Consider the following 21,168-nt stretch of genomic DNA (forward strand, 5'->3'; position numbering starts at 1 on the left):
AAATATAGAATATGATCATGGTAAGGGCTATGAAGAAAAATAAACCAAAGGCAGAGGGGCTGTATGGTACTCCAAAGAGGTAGCATCTGAACAGAGATCTAAATGAAGAGAAGATCTAAATGAAGACATGCAAATGTCTTGGGGATATATGTACCAGCAATGCTTGTATTCACAGACATATAATACTTTTTCTTCCAGAAAGCAGGGACCTAGATTCATATGATGAACTTTGCAACTATAAAATATCTGATTCTTTCAAGGCATATTCATTCATTTATTCACTCACTCATTTTCTCCGCAAGTATTTTTATTAAGCATCAAAACTTTTTACTAAGTATGTGCTAGTTGGAAGCTGGTGATGAAGGAGTGACCAAGGCCTCAGAGGAGAAGACAGATAAGTACATGAAGCCCAACACCACATGTGGGGAGAACTACCATCGTGCTATGGACAGGGTGATGTAAGAGAACAGTTGAGACTTATCATCATTCACACTTTTAGAGATTTCTTTGACTGAAGGAAATAAAAAAGCATGAAACTCCATAGTGATGGTTTAAAAAAAATGTAAACCATTGAACCATTTCTTTAAACAAAACCTTAGATAGAAAATCTCATAGATAATATTAAAAGGAGTTGCTCTGGTTGGTACAAAATTGTCGGCCTCGGGACACCTTCAAAAACGTGTCACAGTTTATGAAATCCCCTGCCCTAAATATTTGTTATGGCCAAGAACAAGAATCTGTTCATTGCCCACTAAAGCCTGCTTATCTTGAAGTGGCCAGGTAAACCAAATTTGGAGAGCCATTCAGCCATCCGTCAAAACCACTGGGACCATAGCCTGTGGCTTCCATTAAAGGGAATAAATAAACCTGTGTCCAAATGACAGCTGATTCAGCTCCTGTTTTCCTGCTTTTCAAAGTCATCAAATCAACTGTATGATGGGCCAAACGACTCATAAGCACAATTTAAAGGGTTCATCCTATTGTTTTTTTCTACTTCTGGGCAAGGGTTACCATATTTGCACTAAGAGTCATCTCTTTTCAGAGTGTGCTGGGCATCTCCTGGTTTTGGATGGCCTGAAATTGTTTTCTAGAACATGCTTATTTGAAGAAAGCCTGCTTTTCTTCCCACTGTAGCACATGTACGAATGGATGCTCATTGTGTGCTCACAGTTCTCTTGGCCTCTTGCTCTCCTCCAGGCACAGCACAGGCCAAGGCGGACCTCACACTACAGCCTGGAGACCAGCACCCTGGCCATGCTAACCCACCACCTCCCCTTTCTTCTCTCTGCAGATGACGGCAACCGCCCAGCCACCCTCCAAGGCCCAGGCTGTCCACATCTCTGCCCCCTCAGCTGCTGCCAGCACACCTGTGCCCAGTGCCCCCATCGACCCCCAGGCCCAGCTGGAGGCTGACAAGCGAGCTGTATACAGGTAGGAGACACTTCAGCTGTGTCTACAGCCCTCAACCAGCTTCAGGCCTAGCTCAGCTGTGAGGGATGAGAATGCAGGCCAAAGGGTGGGCTCGGCAGAGATGACGGCCAATAGCTATTCTCCCTTGGCCTCCTTCTCTCTCTACTCAATCCAGAAACCCCTCAGCTGTCCACAGTGACTCTAGCTTTCTGGAAATGTCTAGGGAAGGATATGGAGGCCTAGGCAGCACTTCCTATCTCAACCAGGGAGATGACCCCTAATGGGTATCAGAAACCCTCTGCTCAGCCAAACAGGCAGCTGCCTCAGGACCCTTTCCTCGCCCTGTGTCCTGTTGTTGCTTTCCCTCCATCAAGCCCACCAGAGCACTGGACCTCTGACCGCACCCTCTAGAACTTGGCAGTCCACAAACGTCAGGAGGCATGAAAATCACAGGGAGAGCTTGTTAAAACACATGGTTTTGGGCTTCATCCTCAAAGAGGACAAATCAGTAGATCAAACTATAGGAAGAGGGATAGGCATTTTTTAAATCATTCCAGGTGAATCTGATGCAGCTGGTTATTGGACCACACTTGGATTCATGGTAGTCTGTTTTTAAACAATAGGTATTGTGTGTGACTGTAGGTTCTGGCACTTTTCCCCAAGAAGGGGAGTTTGCTGAGGGCAGGCAGCTTGTTTCTTCTTGTTCTGCATCTGCCCCACGCATGCAGGGCTGAGTCTTGAATGTTGCAGAGGTTGGGATGGGGCTCAGGGAAATGCCTGTCTCTTTGATGAACTCCCATTCTTGTACATAGTTGGGGAGGAAGATGCTGTCACCTGAGAACAGGCCTGAATGAGGCTCCTACAGGGACTTTAGTTATCATTAACCACTAAGAAGAGGTGCCCAAGTCTGCACTCAGTATTGAGGCTGGACCCTTGCTCATATTCCCTTGTGGGAGCTTATATGTTCACATGCATCAGCAAGTGTGGCTCGCCTCTGGCTGGGCACACACTGCAGCAGGTGCGAATGCCAGTAACACGTGGAATGATTCACCCAAGACTAATGAATAGGAAGATTGATTTCTTTCAGAATCCTCCCCCACCACCCCAATGACAGTGCCTTTATGGTAATGGTGGTAATTAGGGCTGTTATTCTCATTCTCATCGGCATTATTTTTAGTTCCTCAGATAAGCCGAATGCCTCTAATACCAACAGTTGGGAGTCCAGAGCAGTGGCCTCTGATCACGGATCCTGGCACCAGGGGCCTCCCAGGCCCAGGAGAGGGACAAAACACAGCACCTGTGCCCTGCCCTGTGAAACACACAGGCTAGGCCCAGCTGCCTGCTGGTGGAGAGCTCTGGCTTGGGCCCCAAAGAACTCCAGGACCTGGTCACAGTACCTGTCAGGGAGACTCTAAGAAAGGTCAAGCTAGCCACCCCAGTGTGGGATGGACCTCCTTCCCTCTGCCCTTCCCTCTTTACAGTCTCTTATTGAATCCTTACTATTCCTATGCGGGGGGCTGTGCTAGACTCCAGCGGAAGGAGGGTCAATGTATAGTCTCTTCCCTCCATCTCTCCAGGCACCGATAGACATACAAACAAGAAACCAGAGCTACGTGGTCAGAGCAACAGGGAAGGCTTCACAGAGGAGGCAATATTTGAGTTTGGTCCTAAAGGTTGAGTAAGAGACCCCACTAGGTGGAGAAATGGGATAGGAGAGGACCTTCCAGGACCAGCCAGTGGCCAGAGAAGCTGGGAATGGGGAGATAAGACTGCACAGACACCTGTAATTAACCTGGGCAAGGTGCAGTGGGCTTGTGCTTTTGTGGGGAGCATAAGGAGGGAAGGGAGTAGCGTGGCCTCTGAAAACTGCCCGACAGCCTGATGACATATGCTTGTCATACTCTATTTGGAGCATTGCTACTCAAAAGTATGGCCTGTGGACTGGCAGCATTGTATCACCTGGGAGCAGATTAGAAATGCAGGCTCTTAAGGCTCACTCAGGCCTAAGGACTCAATCTGCATTTTCACAAGATCCCAGGGGATTCCTATGCATCCTGAAGACTCACCTGGCAGCTGCTCAGACCCCTGGGGCAGGGGCCTGTAGTGAGCATAGATCATGGTCTAGAAAGCCCTCCAGATGAGTAGTGTAACGAATAGTTTTTGGAAACCTAGGTTTGAGTCCCACCTCCACTGTGTCCTAGCCTCTCTGAGCTTTCGTGTCCCGATGGAACCTAAGCAGCAGACTTGATAAGAATCAATGAGACGGCCCGTGGAGGCACCTGGCCCCGCGTCCGGCACCAAACAGAGGGTTTACTCTGTCCCACCAATGGGAACCATGGGTTCCAAAGCCCTTCTCACAATCCCAGGCTCGTACCCTACCCAGGCCAACCTGCAGGAGAGGTGGGTCACCACCCCCATGGGAGCCACCACATGGATGTCACTTGAAGAATGGCCTAGACCTTTCTGCAATTAATACTTCTTCCTACTCCCCTTCCCTCCTGGGCTTTATCTTCTCCCACCGGGCTGACCACCCACAACACTTGGTGTTTGCCCAAAGTATGTCTGCAGCTGTCTGACCTGGAAGAGGGAATCCCAGGCAAACGCGGCTGCCCCAGCACCTCAGGACACCGAGCTGACAGCAGCACCATGCTGGCTTCCCATCTCTCTAGTCCTGCTGCTGCCTCCTGGCCCGGCAGCCCCAGGGTTGTCTCCTACAACCACATCTCACCCATTAGTACCAGCTGCCCTCTCTGCAGCCATTGCCCCAGGATGACCAGGGAGGGAGCTCAGCCTCCTGTAGGGTCGGGTAATTTTAATTAGATTTGCCTGCCTGGGGCAGCCTGGCTGCTCCAAAGCACATCAGGGAGTCGGCATTTTATGTCAATAAATGTAACCAGACCCTTTCCATTCAGATGAGTGCCCCACACTGGCTTTTGGGAGCCCCCATCATGGCCCCTGCTAGAACCACAGATGAAGGAAGGGTAGGTGTGGCCCCTCCCTGCCTAGGACCCTGCTGGGTGGCAGAGGGGCAGTGTGACAAAGGGGAGGGAGCCTGCCAGTGCCCGGGAGGTTTTATTTGTGTATGAGGATGTGTTAATGAAATGTACTGGTTCCCTTCTGATGTGGAAACTGTGGGGTGGGGGACGGAGGGCAGCGTCTGTCTTTAATTGGATCATACCAGAGCATCATCTGGACTAATCAGCAAAGCAACCAGGGGCTCCGGCTCAGATTAATGATTGCAGTCTAATCCGAGCAGATCCCATGATTGGATGCACATCGCGGGTAATTGTGTTTGTGGCCCAGGAGCAGCACTGAGAGGGGATCCAAAGAGGGGAGGCCGGTGGAGTGAGGGACCACAGGTTTGGACCCAGCTCAGTTCTCTCCTCCCCCAGCCCCCACCTCAACCCTGGGGTTTTCTCCCAAAGAAGTTCAAGCTTAGCTTGAACCACAACACCCACCCGCCCATGCTGGTGATGGTTCCGATGTTAGGGGCTGCCTAAATCAGGGGATTAGGTTGCCAGCGGCGCAGAGGCAGGACCAAGAGGGTGAGGTTAATCCAGCTTTCCCTCCCCCTCCTCCCCTCCAGTCTCCTTCGTTCCCCTTTGAAGTGAGTGGGTTCCCATGGAAACCATGGTGTCCTGAGGAGCGGAAGAGGGGCAGGAGCTAGGCCTGGCCAGGTGCTGGTGGGGGAGGAGGTTGGCTTTGCAAAGACTGCTCTGCTAAGGTGTTGGCTCACTTCCCTAAGGCTGAAAGATTCTCTCCGAGAACCAGGGACGCGGAGGTGCTAAAGTTGTTGCCCATTACCGATAAGGAAAAGCTGGGCTGGAGGCATGAGCAGTGAGAAGACAGTGAGGGCAGTGGTGCTTTGCCTTTCCATTAAGAACCCAGAGAGTGGAGCTGCAGGTCAGGGATAGAGGGTGAGGTGGCTTCCGGACTCTGCCTGTCTCCTTTGTGGCATTACTCACAGTTGAATTAACTGTGTTAGCATTTGTGTCAACCTTATTTCTGTTTCCCCTGCTATACTGTTGACTCCAGAGGACAGGGTCTGCGTCTGTCTTGCTCATTGCTTTATCCCCAGCACCTTACATGATACCTTAGAGTCAGCAGCTTAGACGAAGTAGCTACTGCATCAAAGCTTGTTGGACGGCTTCATTAAATGGTTAGGGAGCACCCCATAAATATACCATAGTTCTAGGTTGATGTGCCGGCAAACGTCTCTCGAGGCAGAGAAGGGGAGCAGCTCCGATTCGTAGCATTTGCTGATCCCCGTGATGTAAATACTCATACCATGGCCCATCCCAAACCGCCCACCTGAGGGCACCAAGCAGTAGGGAAGACGTGAGGCTCTCGCTGCCTCAAAGCCCAAACCCCACCTAGGGAGCCAGGTTCCAGGCGCACAGTCTCTAGATTTACATGCGTAAGCCCATCTTACAGGCCAGTTCTTTAGAATGGTGTTACTGATACTTTTAGCTGCAATCCTACATTCTTGGTCCTCACTGTCCTGTCTGGTCCACTCCTGGGTTCTAAATTTGAAATGTTCTCTCTTAATCAATGAACTCTTGGAACAGCACCTGGTGTGGATAGGTGTTTTATAAGCGTCTTCAGTGATGATTTTCCACCTGAATGCCAAGGCAGTCTGTCTCTTTCCATCTGCTTCAGCAGAGCCCCACCTTCACTCCAAACTTCTCCATCTTTTCCAAGTGGCTTCCAAGCCTTTCCTGGTCTATCAGCGAATGATCTCCTTCCTCGCAGCTCCAGAAACCCTGCTACAAACCATTCTTATGCCTCCTCTTTAGTTTCTTAGCTCTGAGAATCTTACACTTTCCACACCATGTGTCTAGTTCGTTCTGTCAGTCTCATCTCCCACACATCACAAGCTCAGAACTTCTACCCACATGGGACCACCAGAGAGCTCATGCTCAAGTCCAGCTCTAGTTCAATAAAAGCAATGTGAGCCCTGTTTATAATGCACTTGTTTCTGTCTCATGCAGACTGGATGGCAGAATCCGCAGTTGTGTGGGGAGGAACAGAGCAGGACAATAGGCAGTGTTCAGATCACTCCCTTGAGACCATCCTAAAGGTCACAGAAGTTCCCGGCATGATCCTGACAGCCCTATAGCCAGAGGTGCAAATGCAGCCATGGCCCTGTGTTGGGCAGTGGGAAATAGAATCATGCTCTAGAAATAGACTTGGTGAGAACTAGCTTTGTCACTGTCGGCTAGCTCATCTCTCTGGGACTCTGTTTTCTCAACTATCAAAAAGAAAAATGATAATAGCTAGAATACAATAAGATAATAAATGGCATACAGATCAGTTTTCAGTAGACTGGGGTATTTTAAACAGAGGAGCCAGCATATGCTGCTTTGGCCCATTCAGGATGTGAAGTCTGGTACATTCGGGGGGACAGGATCGGGGTTACGAGCACAGCCTGGTTCACACTCTAGCTCCATCACTGGACACTAAAACTTTCTATGCCTCAGTTTCCTCATCTGTAAAATGGGGCTAAAAATAGTACCATCTCCTCATCTAGATTGTCATGAGGTTTAAGTGAGATAACGCAGGTAATGTGCTTGGTAAAGAACCTGGCAGGTGGTCCACATTCTGTGGGTGTCAGCCGCTGTTGGATGTATTGGTGTCAGGCAGGAGCTTGTGAGCCAGGAGGTAAATGCTGAGAGGCGGCGCAGCAAGAGGCAGGGCTGCCAAAGGTTTCCAGTCAAGTGGTCTTCACTCTACAATTCAATTAATTATGAACTGAGCTCCAGCATGCGTAAGGCATTGTGGTAAATTCGGAAAGGGGTCCTGTGCAGGGACAGAGGGAAAGATAGGCGTAGAAAGTAGCTGTGACATAAACTTGGCACACAGTATGGGCTCAAAAAAGTGTTTGTGGATTTGACCGCAGAGCTTCAGGCCTGCAGTGTAGCGTGGGAGAGTTGCACTGCTTTTCCCAAGGGAGGTGAGACCCGAGAGAATGACAGCCATGCTACCAATCCTGGGGCTGGGCTGGTAGATGGGGCGGGAGGAATCTCTCCAGGTTTGAGGCTAGACAGATAGGCTGGGTCCTGTGTGACTGTCCTCTGTAGCAGCTGCCTGGTCAGGACCCTGGGAACTGGAACTTCCTAATGAAGTGTCTTTGAGAGAACTCGTCCACCCTGTGACCAGAGAGTGTTCTGGCTCCAGTGAAGTTGACCCTGGGGCTTAACCCTCTGCCTTCCCTGGCATTAGGCTTGGTCATTCCTGGAATGTGCTGGGTGAGGTGGCCTGAGAATGGTGTGGGAGACATGCAGCCATTCCAAGCAGAGAAGTTAGGACTGGATGCTTCATGCCAGGGCCTCTGGACTACTAGATGCTGTGGGCAGATGTTCCAGGCTGTGTCCTTGGCTGGGCTTTGTGGGATGGGGGTTCTAGTGGATAGTCCCTGCTTTTTGAAGCAGCTGGGTTCACTGGCACCTGAGGTAACATCTCAGCTGCTGACTATAGTCAGGGGGGTGATCCTGCTGGAGCTATAATCTGAAAAGTGAAACCATGCTCAGATTTCCTCTGTACCAGGCAAAGCCTATTCCCTGCCCTTTCTATGGCATCATAAGGCCTCCCGCACCAAGCCCAGCCTTGCAACTGATGCTGACAGGCCCAGAGGCTGCAGCTGTCTTGCTCAGGGAGCAGGTGTGCTCAGGAGTGGTGGGTCGTGCTGCTTCCACGGCTCACCTGCCTGACCTAGGTAGAGCTCCATCATCCAGGGTCCCCGCGAAGACCAGAGATCCAGGAGTCCTGAAATCTGATGACTTTTATCCTCACAAGGTTATGTTAGGATTCAATGAGATAACCAATGCTAACAGCTGGCAGTGCTTGGCACACAGAAGGCTCTTGGTGAATGGTAGCTACATTCATGAAGAAGGACTACACCGGGTCTGTCCCCCTTACAAGAAGGAAGACAACCAGCAATTGGGTCTCCTGCTAGTGCAAATGACATGGGGTCATGGGGTGGGGTGAGGTGGGGTGAGGTGGGGTGGGAGGAGAACAGAAAGCTGGGGCAATGAAGGTTCATATGGCCAGTGGCTTCTCACCGGGCCTGAGCTAAGCCAGCTTCCCCGTCTTTTAACCATAGTGCCACTTTCTGCTTTTCCCAGGCACTGATCCATTTCATGGTTGAGTGGAAAGAACCTGAACTGAAAATTTAGTCTGCATTCTGACTCTACCATCGGGCAAATCTTTAACTTCTTTAGATAAGCTTTCCTACCCCACAGGGTAGGCATCAAACGAGGAGAGGAGAGATCTGTAAAAATGTTAAGGCCTCTCCAAACACACACAAGTGTTATTACAAGAGGAGGTTCTTTTGGAAACTCACCGGATAAAGCAGAGATTCTCTCATACAGCAACAGTCTCGTGGCTCCCAGGGTAATCCTGGCAGCTCAGTGCTTGGACCCCAGGATGTGTATGACTCAAGAACAGCAGAGAAAAGGGGGAAGGTGGATGAAGTGAGTTCAGTAACTGCTCACAAGTAGTACATGGGAGAGAGGGGAGAGCACACGATTTGGAGTTTGAATACCTGGATTTTAAATCTCAACTCAGTTACTGCATAGCCTGATGCGATCATTTAACCACACAGCACATCTGTTTGCTAATGAGTGAAATGGGAATGAGAAGCCCGTTGGGGTATCAAAATGCAATAAGCACATACAAGAGCACTTTACAAAGTGCCACTGAGTGTGTGTGGGTGTGTGTTTAGTCCTTGCCTGTGACCAAGACAACGTGGTTAGGGCTCACCTCCTCACAGCATCTCTTCCCCTTGAAGTTCTTTCTCTAGGGGGACTGGCTGAATTTCTGGTGACTTGGTTGGAATCGCTGATCGCCTTTCACTAGCTGCCTAATTTCAGGAAGGACACTTGTCTTTTCTCTTTTGTTTATAACTTTTATTTTAGGTTCGGGATGCAGGTGCAGGTTTGTTATATAGGTAAACTCGTGTCACGGGGGCTTTTCACTGCCAGGGTCACCTCGCCTTGTTCTGAAGGGGCTGGACGCGACATCCCCACCAGGTCTCATGTATCAGGCTCTTTGCATTTTTGCCCTCGCAGAGCAGTTTTAACTTTCACTGTGTTGAGATTTCACATAGATGCGTTTAATGTGCCGGGAGGAGTGTGTGCGTGCATGTGTCTGAAGGGAGGAGGGCTGAGCAGACTGCGACCTGCCCTGGGCCCCACACTTGCCGGGAATCGACCTGTCCACCCACCTGGGGGAGGAGAGCTGGGCTGGAGCCCAGGAGCTCTGACAGATGCAGCTCCAATTTAGCAACTCGAAGAAGTCCTCTCCAAGGCAACCCAGGCGAACACACCGCCCACTGGGCAGGACTAAAAATACACCCGCATGGTTTCAACGTCACACCTGAAGTAAAAATACATCCAACCAGGGGCCGCTGGCTCGCTCCCACCCCCCTCTGTTCTCTCCATCTGGTGCTTTCAAGGGGAGGAGAAGCAGAGGGCTGGACAAGCACCTTCCTCCCTACTCCCTCCCCTCCCTTTAAGACCTCACCACCCTCTCCGCAGGCAGCCCCCAGCAGAGCCCCAAAGAAGGCAGGTCCTTTCGTAGCAACTGTGACTAGAAGCTGCCAGATGGCAAAATCTGTTCCAAGTCCCCCTAGTATGGATGGATTCTGAGCCTGAAAGAACTTGAGGATTGTGTCTCAAAACCTTCATTCCGATAGTCATTGCTTACTCCACTCATTCATTCACTCATTCCCATTCACTGATTCGTCAAAAATGTACTGATCCTCTGCTGTGTGCCATATACTGTGCCTAACCCTTGGGGGTTCAGAGAGAGAGAAAATGTGGTCACCGACTGGAGGAGCCCACCATGCCGTGAGGAAGACAGTCCTGTGCACAAACGACTGTGCTTAGTAGAGTTTAAGAAGTGTCATAAAATAAATAAAAATAAATTTCTATTGGCAGTCCTTTTTCAGTTAAAAGAAAATGAGGTTCGAAGTTCTGATAAATTGTAAGATGTCTCTCCCCCTCCTCTTTCTGGGCCTCTATTTGAATTGGCATGTGGGTTTGTTTTCCCAGCCAAATGAGTCAGTGGAGATGGGAATATAAATTTATTGGAGTGGATGGTGTCAGTGTTGCCCTGAATTTAAAAAGTGCCCACGCACCGTTCCAGGGAAATGGAGCAGGCATTAATTGATAGTTTACTAAGTGCCAGACACTCTCCGTGTTTCTTCATTTAATTCTTACAGGAACCTGCATGGGAGGTGTTATCCTTGATGAAAGAGGACACTGAGGCTCCAAAAATTCAGTAACTTACCCAAAGTGTAGCTTATTTCAGACCACCCAGCTTCCCACCCTAAATTGTGAGTGAGGTCAAGGAAGAAACCCCTAGCATTTGCTGTGAGGGCTCGGAGGAGGCGATGGTTTCTCTTGCTGGAGAGACCCATGAGGGGAGCCTGCACAGAAGGCATGTTGGCCTGGATGCTGAGGTCATTGGAGGGGACATGAAGAGACACAGGAGCAGGGAATTCAGGTGGAAGGAGCAGCAGGAAGAAAGTCATGGGCACACGAGAGCAAAGGGCAAAGATGGGCACAGGAAGGCACAGAAGTTTGCTTTCCACGGGCTGCTGAAGGACAGTAGTGACCATTCCAGGGACCAGGGTCCGCCTGCCCTCTCCTTCCAGCCACCACCTTTCTCTGCTGAGTCCTTTTACAGGGGTGTCCAATCTTTTGGCTTCCTTGAGCCACATTGGAAGAAGAATTGTCTTGAGCCACACATAAAATACACTAATACTAACAATAGCTGATGAGCAAAAACAAACAAACAAAACAACAAAACAACAACAAAAACGCAAAAGAAACAATCTCATAATGTTTTAAGAAAGTTTACGAATTTGCGTTGGGTCACATTTAAAGCCGTTCTAGGCTCCATGCCACCCATGGGCCGCGGGCTGGACAAGCTTGGTCTAGGAGAGATACTGAAAAGAGGCTGAGACCACATGATGAAGAGCCTGGAGCGCCCATCTGCAAGCGCTGGCTTCATTTCACCATCATCCAGGAGAAAATTTACTGCCCTCCTCTGAAAGGGCACTTGTTGTGGACCGTCTGCGGTGAACAGATGCCCCAGGAAGGGGTTAGGGGTCTGTTCGGGAAAGTGGTTTCTAGGATATTCTCTGGTTCTGAGATCCCAGTGGTCTCTGGCCTGGGCACTAAGAAATAAAGGCTCAAAACGCCAGTCCTCAGGCAGAGTTTCTGGAAAGGCGAGCTTTTGGCAACTTGACAACCACTCACTGTGTGTCGGTAGGGCATAGGTTGGTAGCCAGAGCGCCACCGATCCCTGCGTGCCCCACCTCACCCCACCCCACCGGCCAACAGCCTTGTGTCCTCTGAGCAGTGGGACTCTAACCAGGCCTCTGGTCCTGCTGGCCCATGCCTGAAGATGTCCACCAAAAAATCTTGTTCTCCCATGCATTCCACCTCTGGATCATCCATCCTTGGCCCAACAGGAAGAGACAGAGGCTCTGTCTCCCCTGTCCCCATTGGAAGAAGCAGCAGGGGTTCAGGGATGGGGTGGGCACTGACCCTGGGCTTCCCTCTTCCCACCCCCAAGAGGGTGAGAATGGCTGTAAGGAAGGTGTGGAGGGAGCTGGGGGGCTCCAAGGTCAGTTACAGGAAAGGAGGTGGATGGCCCAGGCAGGCAGCCACACACTTGGCTGGACCCATAATTGAGGTCTGCAGTCCTGGCCAAGGTCACAAGGGAAGGGATGGCTGAGAGGCTTAGAAGGGACAGAGTGGCATGGCTGTGAATCACAAAGTTTATCACCCAGAAAGAGAACTCAGCATTCACATCTCCCCTTGCCGGTGACCACCCTCGCCCCCGCTCATGGCTGGTGCTGTTTCTGTCTGCATATCCGCTCTCTGGCTCCCTTGTGTTTTGCATCTTCGCCTCTCCGAAGCTCTGTGTTTTTGCATTCTTTCTAACTTCTTTTCTGTCTCTGCTTCTGTTTCCACTCCTCCCCTAAGAAGGAAGAAATGTTTTTTTTTTTAAACCCAGGTGGTCCAAAAAGAAAGAAAGAGAAATGAAAAAGGATCCAACTACCTTTTTTTCTTTCTCTTTTTTTTTTTTTTTTGAGACAGAGTCTCAATCTGTCACCCAGGCTGGAGTTCAGTGGCGCGATGTCGGCTCACTGCGACCTCCACCTCCTGGGTTCAAGCAATTCTCCTGCCTCAGCCTCCTGAGTAGCTGGGATTAAAGGCACGTGCCACCATGCCTGGCTAATTTTTTGTATTTTTAGTAGAGACAGGGTTTCACCATGTTGACCAGGCTGGTCTCAAAATCCTGACCTCAGGTGATCCACCTGCCTCAGCCTCCCAAAGCGCTGGGGATTACAGGCGTGAGCCACCATGCCCAGCCAAGGACCCAGCCATCTTTTTTTTGAGTCCTTTTAATAAAAAGAAATTAGCCACAACCACATAGGGGAAGTTTAAGTTATATATGAGCATAAGAGTTACCAAGGAAGTTGCGGGGTCCATTCCTGAAGGCCTTTAAAAATGTTAGGGCAATCTGTCAGCCCGATTTATGTGAAGAATATCTGTCTTGAGGTGGGGAGGAATATGTGGGCTTTGTTGAATCTTGCCTGCCCCATGATGCTCTCCAAAGCTTCGGTGTTGATTGAGGGGTCTCAGCCTCTCTGTTGCTAAGAGAGAGGGTGGTGCTAACCTCTGCACAGGGCTGCAGCCAACATACTGCCCTGTCTCTAATCGCCTCTCCCGGGGACAGCTGCACACACCTTGGCCTCAAACTGGGCATTCCAGACCGGCAAATTTAGGTGATGTAAAAAACACGAAGGCAGAAATGTCAGAAGTAATTAAACCCAACGATGGCTTAAACCCCTGTAGAAATCAACACATCCGGTTTAATCACCTTCTTAAGCTAGCACAAGACTGCGATTCTGTGGAGAGGGGTTCTTTATTTCTTTGGATCGTTAACAAGAACTGCATATCTTGAGTTTGATTTTAGTTCAGATGCTCCTGGGGAGAGGTGATGAGGGTAGGGGGTGGGGGGTGGGATGGGGGACTCAGAAAAGAGAAAAGAAATAATAAAATGTTATTCGCGATCATCTCTTCTTCCCCTCTCCCTGAGCTGAGCTGCGTCTCCCTCCTGCCTGCCTGTGTCCGCACTCCTGGGGAAGGAGCCCGCCCTCCCGGCACCCAGGCGGAGGCGCAGGGCTGAATGTGCTAAATTAGGCCATTAGAGAAATTCATTTCTCTTTATTAGTCTGTGTCAAATCCTTTTTATTAGTGGCTGGAAACGACCTCTCTTCTGCAGTAAAATGTCATGCCAGTTCACTCCTTTTATTTGTTCTGCACTGACGAGGCTCAAACTCTCACTGAATTAGTGCAGAGAGATTTATTTCCTCCAAATTTTGAACGGCTTAAGAGAGATTGGGGTGGAGGGGGCGGTCGGGAGGGAGGCGACATGGGGGGAGAAGAGCGAAGAAGGGGTCTGGGAGGGAGAAGGTGAGCTCTTATGGAGGTCACATGTCCTCAGCTCTTTGGATATAAAGTCTAATGACCACTCCTCACATCCCACTCATCATCATCGACACTCGGCACTGGACACCAAGTGTCCACATCTCTGCTTCTAGCCCATGGAGGGTGTGGACCCACAGTGGAAGATATCTGGACAGCGGGAAGAAGCACTCCTGAAAAACCATTTTGTAGTGGGACAAACTGAGGCTCAGGGAAGGCCAAAGTCTCTCCTCTAACTGGGAATCCTTCTCCCCACCCATCCCTGGCTCACACAGGGCCATTTGTATTGCAGGTGGCTTTGATGGCAGCTCTCATGGGCTCTGCCCTCAGGGTAGACCCCCAAGCCTGCAGCCGAGACTGCTGGGAAGAACTTTTCCAAAGTGGCTGCCAGCCTCCTCTCATGCTTTAGGGGGTGATGTTGGAGGGTAGCTTAGAAAATATAAGTCAGCCTTTAGGCAGGTACAGGCTGGGCACCTGGGGAAGGGGAGATGACTCTCCCATAACTGTGTTGGGAACAGCTTGCGAGAAGCCCAGGACCACGCTGCAGCCACAAAACCCACGGAGTCGCTGAGAAATGGAGCCTGTCTCTCAGTGGGCAGTGCAGTGTCTCAGGGATCCCCACGCATGAGGTAGAAGGTAGGGTCTGGGTTTATCAAGTGAGCCAGGTGGATGGAGCATGGGAGCCACAGGGGCCCCACTGACCATGACCATGGATCACAGGAAAAGCTGTGGGTGATCTCAGATGCTGTCTGAGCTCTGAGAGAGAAACAGGGCTCTGGGATGGGATGGGAGGAGCCAGACGCTGGAGCATGGGGAGGCTGGGGTAGGAGAAGAGAGGATCTGGGGGCTGACAGTACCCTACCCTCCAACCCTGACTGCTCAGTCCTCAGGTTGCAGAGCAGCTGGAGAGAGGGTGCCAGGCCAGTACCTGTGAAGTCTGCCCTATGCTCCATAGACTCTTAGTTAACTTGGAGGGAAGGATGGGCAGCATGTTCCTTTCTTCTGAGACAGCAGGAGCCACAGAAGACACCCCCAGATATGCCCCCACATACATACACATAGCCATTCTGGGGAGATCTGACACCTGGAAGTGAAGGAGGTTTAGAAGACAGACCCTGGCTGTGGTTCTGCAGAGGAGGTGCATGTTCCCTGCTGTATGTGACAATGCCTCCCACCCCATCCCTGCAAGCCCAGCTCTGTCACGAGGCACCTCATGATCTGACTCCTGCTGCCTTTTCAACTTCATCTCCCTCCACGCCCCACCTGCCTACCTGGCTTCAGCCACACTCAGCTACATTTTGTTCCAGAAACATGCAAGCTCATTCCTGTCTCAAATGCTTTGCTTTTTCTCCTGCTGGAACGCCAATCCCTTAGCTCTTTGCGTGACTACGTCTCATCATCCGAGGCTTAACTCAAATGTCACCTCCGCAGAGAGGCCCTCCCTGACCACTCTAAGAAAAGCTGCTCCTCCCTGCAGAAGCAAGGACAGAAGCAGAGGAGATCACCCTCCTCTCCCTACCCAAAGCCTAGTGCTAGTAGCTGGGGGACACAGTCGTGGCAGATCTCTTGTCCTTACCCCACATGCCACTCACACTGTGTACACAGAACACACCATCCCTGTACACATACACACGTATTGCATACAAACAGCACAGAGAACATGCACACTGTGCTCACAGCACACAAAATCAGCACCCCACTTACATACACTACCCATCTGTGCATATATACAGCATTGGCACAACACTCTGTGTGCACACAATGAAAACACACAGGACCCCAAACAACACTTGTTCTCATTGACAGCCTGCATATAACCTTGGTGCACACACATGCATATGCACGTGCACACACACACAAGCACACACACACTTTGTCCCCTCCCTCCAACTAACCAGTGAGAAAGGAATGTGCGGTGACCGCAGCTGCCACGGGGTTGCAGCGGGGGCCGCACCCCCACCACCTGGCACGATGCTGCGGATTATTAGTTCCTGGTAATTTAGTGCCCTTGTACAGAGTCGATTTGTGCCTTTCATTCCTAATTGATCTAGTGGCTGTTTAAATGGCAGCAGGCATCTGTTGAGAGTAGGGAGGTTCATAAGGCGCAATAATTCATAACACCGTCTGGAATTTGCCTTTCATGTCCCTCAGCTAAACCACTGCAGGGCTCTGCTTAAATTACAGCCACTGAGGCTTTCTTTGGTATTCCACTCAGGGCCAGGAGAATCTTGCATTAAACTGGGATCAGGTTAGATTAGACTATAATATGCTGCAGTATTAGTGGCTGCAAATGAAGACTTATACTGGAGTTTAACCCCTTCACCTGGTTTTCTCTTTGTCTTCAGCCGAATGGCTAAGCTAACCCATTGTTTTCCCTACCAGCTTCCCGGTAGATCTTTCTCAATGGATCTCCTGGCAATTTGGGGCAGCAAATAGGCCACCCTTAAATATTGACTCTTTTTTTCTGCAGACTCTACACCGAGTCTGCAGCCCTGGGGCCCAGCAGTTTAGGCATCGGCTTCCAAAACCAGGGTCGGGGAGAGAGTGTGCAGGGACAGGCTCTGCCAAGCCCAGCAGCTCCTCTGGAGCAGGAATTTCTCTTTTCCTCGCCCACCACCCCTGAGTCTGAGTAGAAAGACTCATAAAATGCGAGTGTGAGTGTGGATGGGGGTACGCACTTTCTTTTTGTCCAAAATTGTTAGAATTCCAAGATGGACAGGCTCCTAGGGGTTCCCCCACCCACTTACAGATACCATGTAAGCTAGATATTCAGTCCTTCTCTGTGTGCTCAGTCACAGTGTGCTGGAGGGGAGACCATTGCCTGTTTGCCTTACTTGTTGTGTACTCGGTAGGACGTGGTGGCTCACACCAGCACTTTGGGAGGCCAAGGCAGGCAGATCACTTGAGGTCACAAGTTTAGACCAGCCTGGCTAAAGTGGTGAAATCCCCTCTCTGCTAAAAAAAAAAAAAAAAAAAAAATTAGTCAGGCATGATGGCGGGCACCTGTAATCCCAGCTACTTGGGAGGCTGAGGCAAGAGGATCACTTGAACCCTGGAGGCAGAGGTTGCAGTGAGCCAAGATCATGCCACTGCACTCCAGCCTGGATGACACAGCAAGACTCTGTCAAAAAACAAACAAACAAACAAAAAAAGACTTACTGTTTCAGCATGGTAGCCACTAGCCACATGTAACCTCTTAAATTTAAAGTAACTAAAATGAAGTAAAATTAAAAGTTCAGAGTCCTAGTTACAGTAGCCATATTTCAAGTATCCATTGGCCTCATGGGGTTAGTGGCTGCCATATGGGGCAGTGGAGATTGCAGAACATTCCCACCATTGCAGAAAGTTCTGTTGCACAGCACTGGCTAGACCATCCCCTTGGGCAGAAGCATGGGGGCCAGGTCCAGGTCCAACACACATTCCTCCTCCTTGCCCAGCAAATGGGACTATGTCAAAAAACAAAAAAACAAAACAAAACAAAAACCTACATTGCATAGTTACAGGAGTCTGGGGAGACAGACCAGAGAGGGCTGTGCAGATGCATTTTTGGAACTGCAGTGGAAGGGAATGGGACTCTCTGGAGTCCATTGTCAACAACCCATGCACTCCCATGCACTCGCATGCACACATACTGCAGAAATAAAGGTGCTGTGGACTTATACATGCAAATACACCTACACACATAAAACATATATATTTACCAAATACTTTTTGAGATCCACATACATCTGACTAGACTTTGGACATATAGTGATAAATAAGGTGAGCTAGATTCCTTCCCTCATGTAGCTCACAGTCTAGTGAGGAAGGCAGACAATAAAACAAACAACTCAGGGACTATCAGTGTAGGTTTGGCAGTGGGGGAATGGGGGTCAGGAGTCAGAAAAGCTTTCAAGAGTTGCTGATCTCCAAGATAAAATCCATAGAGCCAGGCCGGGTGGTGGCTCACGCCTGTAATCCCAGCACTTTGGGAGGCTGAGACGGGCGGATCACGAGGTCAGGAGATCGAGACCATCCTGGCTAACATGGTGGAACCCTGTCTCTATTAAAAATACAAAAATAAGCCAGGTGTGGTGGCGGGCGCCTGTAGTCCCAGCTACTCAGGAGGCTGAGACAGGAGAATGGCGTGAACCCAGGGAGGCAGAGCTTGCAGTGATCCGAGTTCGAGCCGCTGCACTCCAGCCTGGGTGACAGAGCGAGACTCCGTCTCAAAAAAATACAAAAAGATCCATAGAGCCATTTAGGTAAACACTTTGGCTCACATCTAGATGTCATAGAACCCCCCGCCCCGACCACCACACATACCCTCTTCACTCATTGATTCCTTCATTCACCGAATATTTATTAAGTGTCTGCTATGAGCATGCATGCCAAGGTCTTAGGGATATCAGGATCACTAAGTCAGGTAGAGTCTCAGAGGAAAACAGTGAGCAAATGATTTGCATCACGTAGTGATGTAAATAATCGCTGCATCATTGTGTGATGACCTAACACACTGGGGTATCTGACCTAAACTGAGTCTACCAAGACTCAGGACAGGTGGACACATCTGCCCACCACGTGTGGATGAGTCTTCAGGCTCACATATGTCTCCTGCATGCACTTGCAAGCACACAAGTGTTTGTGCACAACTGCCACCCTTAGCTGGCTCCAGAAAGCCAAGAATGGATCTATGACCTACCACGAATGTTCACATCCAGGACTTCTCTGGACACTCCCCACATTTCCTTCCTAGGTTGACTCTGAGCCAGAAATGGACACCTACTTCTTGGAAGGTTTATAATCCATCATCCCTCCCCAAATATTCATGCAGTTTATGTGACCAAAGAGAAAAGGTAGGCGACCAGTGGTAGGGACAGAAGCCTCTTAAGCCCAGAAGCTGGAAGAGTGGACCCTCCTTGCCAAGGCACAAAGTGCTGCCATCTAGATTGACCATAGGGACTGGGGATGTTACCAAGGAGCGGGACCTTGGGAGAAGTGAGGGGAACGTGGGCAGGGGAGCCTGGTGGCTTCTGAGCACAGGTAGCAGCACGGTCTCTGTGTGTGCGCATGTGTGAGCTCTTGATGTCCCCGCAGGCACCCTCTTTTCCCGCTCCTGACGCTGCTGTTTGAGAAATGTGAACAGGCCACCCAGGGCTCTGAGTGCATCACCTCCGCCAGCTTTGATGTGGACATCGAGAACTTTGTCCACCAGCAGGAGCAGGAGCACAAACCCTTCTTCAGCGATGACCCAGAACTGGACAATCTGGTAAAGACCCTCCACCCTCTACCCTGGCTAGAGTCTTCCTACCCACTGACCCCCTTCAAAATGCCCTAGAAATGATCCTTTCATTAATTTACCAACAAAAGGTTTTGAGTGCCCACCATGAGTCATGCACTAGATGTACCAGTCTTGCAGCCAAGAACCATTTCTAAGTGCCTTAAACCAAGAGTTCCATGCACAGGCTTTGCTGCCAAAGTTCTGCCCATCTATGCCCAGGGTGGCACTAGCATCTTAGCACCCACCCTTTTACAGTGCAGACGGGAGGAAAGAAGGGTTGTAACAGCCAGAACATCTGGGGTAGCTGTTCTGAGTCCTGGAGTCCTGGCATGTTAGCAAATCTGTCTTGGGCTGTCCAGAGAGGAGCTAATAGTTGATGTGCTACTGTATGGAGGATGAAGGTATTAATGTGTTGGAGCACATTAATCGAGAGAAAGACCTGACATCGATGTGCTGAGGAGACCAGTGGAGGACCCGTTCATTCTGGGGACAGAGTAGATTAGCTTCCCAAACCTGATTTGTCAACTAGAGCATAACTACAGTTTTATAAAAATACATATTTCTAGGCCACACCGCCTGGGAATTGTGATTCAGTGAGTTTGGTGGGAGCCTGTGAGTCTGCATTTTAAAAAGTTTCCTGGGCAGCTGCAATTGTCATTAGGTTTGGTAACCACTGAGTTGGATGACATCTGAATTCTCATCTAGTTCTGGAAATTCTGTGGAGAGAGCAGTAGAGAGGTTGCTCTGTTTGTCCATTACTCTAACTAGTCATCTTGGAATTATTAACCACAATTCTTTATTTTTGTGGGTGGATTACCGAGGTTATGCACAGTGAATTTGGAAACTCTGTAAAAATTCTCCCCCACAAATTGATTAATGATAGTGCTGTCCTCTTGCATTTAGAGTTTAACTGGTACCTACTTCCAAAAGGGAAACATAATTAGAAAAGAAAATGTGGTTCCAGAAAGGAAGAAAAAGAACACACACACACACACACACACACCCCGCCCCCCCCCCCCCCACACACACACCCCACCCCACCCCCCCCCACACACACACACTGCATCTGCAGAACCGGTGTAACTGGCTTTGGTATTCTGTGCTGTGAATTATCCACACCACTGCTTCTCTCAAGAGCTGAATATGTGACTGTATGGAGTCCAGAAGAGCTGCCAGGAGAGCCCACCCTGGCCGGAAGCTTTGTGAAGTGTCATGATGGGTGGAGTGTTTGAAGAGCAGAGGAGACCCTGCCAGAGGATAAGGGCTCGCTTGCTGTCGGGAGGGTCAGTGAAGGCATCTGAGAGCCCCAAAGCCACCTTTTCTCATCCTGGGGCATCCCTTTCCCTGCCTGGGATTGGCAGCCCCCTTCCCAGGAGGTGGGCCATTGTCTCTCAGGTCCCATGGGAAAGCTGCCCTGTGCAGGTGCTCCAGTTGCAGGCTGGTTTTGCTCTGCCCTGTGCTCCGGCTGATCAGAACCATAGACTGCAGTCGGGGAGCAGATCCTCACAACCTAGACCCATGGCAGCCAGGGGGCCAGGAGATGCTGCAGCCATTTCTGTAGGAGCTGGGATGGACCTGGGGGGCGGGGCCCACTCCCTTCATTTGACACAAAAAGAAACTGAGGCCTAAGTTGGTAAGGAAATATCAAAAAGTAAACTGGGTAGCTAATGTGAAATAACTTATACCTTCTTAAGAGGGAGGAGTTCTGGGGGAACAAATTTCTCATGCCCTGCCCACCACCACCTGCCAGGTGAGCTCTGGAAGACCCACCAAGAACAGCCTCCCATCCTAGCTCAGCCTGGAAAACGCCCAGGTGGCCACCTCCATGCTCTCTCCTGGCCAACATGACGTAGGTTCCCCAGGGTTCTGTTCACTCAAAGAATCATATTTAGAATCAACCTAACAGAACTTGGTTGAGTGTCTGCCCCATGCCAGGCCTGACCCAGGGACGTGGTTGCTGTGGAAGCTGCCCTGGTGGCCCCATACTGCCAG

General features: G+C 50.2%; 1 protein-coding gene across 7 annotated transcripts in view; it reads left to right on the forward strand.

Moving 5' to 3' along the window:
* PKNOX2 (PBX/knotted 1 homeobox 2) overlaps nucleotides 1-21,168 on the forward strand; it is a 267,659-nt gene that overhangs the window by 201,230 nt on the left and 45,261 nt on the right. For all 7 annotated transcript variants that reach the window (XM_031016196.3, XM_055356316.2, XM_031016199.3 and 4 more), the window contains 2 exons: nucleotides 1,292-1,431; nucleotides 18,993-19,164. In XM_031016196.3, coding sequence (XP_030872056.2) covers nucleotides 1,292-1,431; nucleotides 18,993-19,164 — 312 coding nt within the window. The remainder of the gene's footprint in view (nucleotides 1-1,291; nucleotides 1,432-18,992; nucleotides 19,165-21,168) is intronic.

The sequence above is a fragment of the Gorilla gorilla genome, chromosome 9 (genome assembly GCF_029281585.2).
Source record: "Gorilla gorilla gorilla isolate KB3781 chromosome 9, NHGRI_mGorGor1-v2.1_pri, whole genome shotgun sequence".
NCBI lineage: Eukaryota > Metazoa > Chordata > Mammalia > Primates > Hominidae > Gorilla > Gorilla gorilla.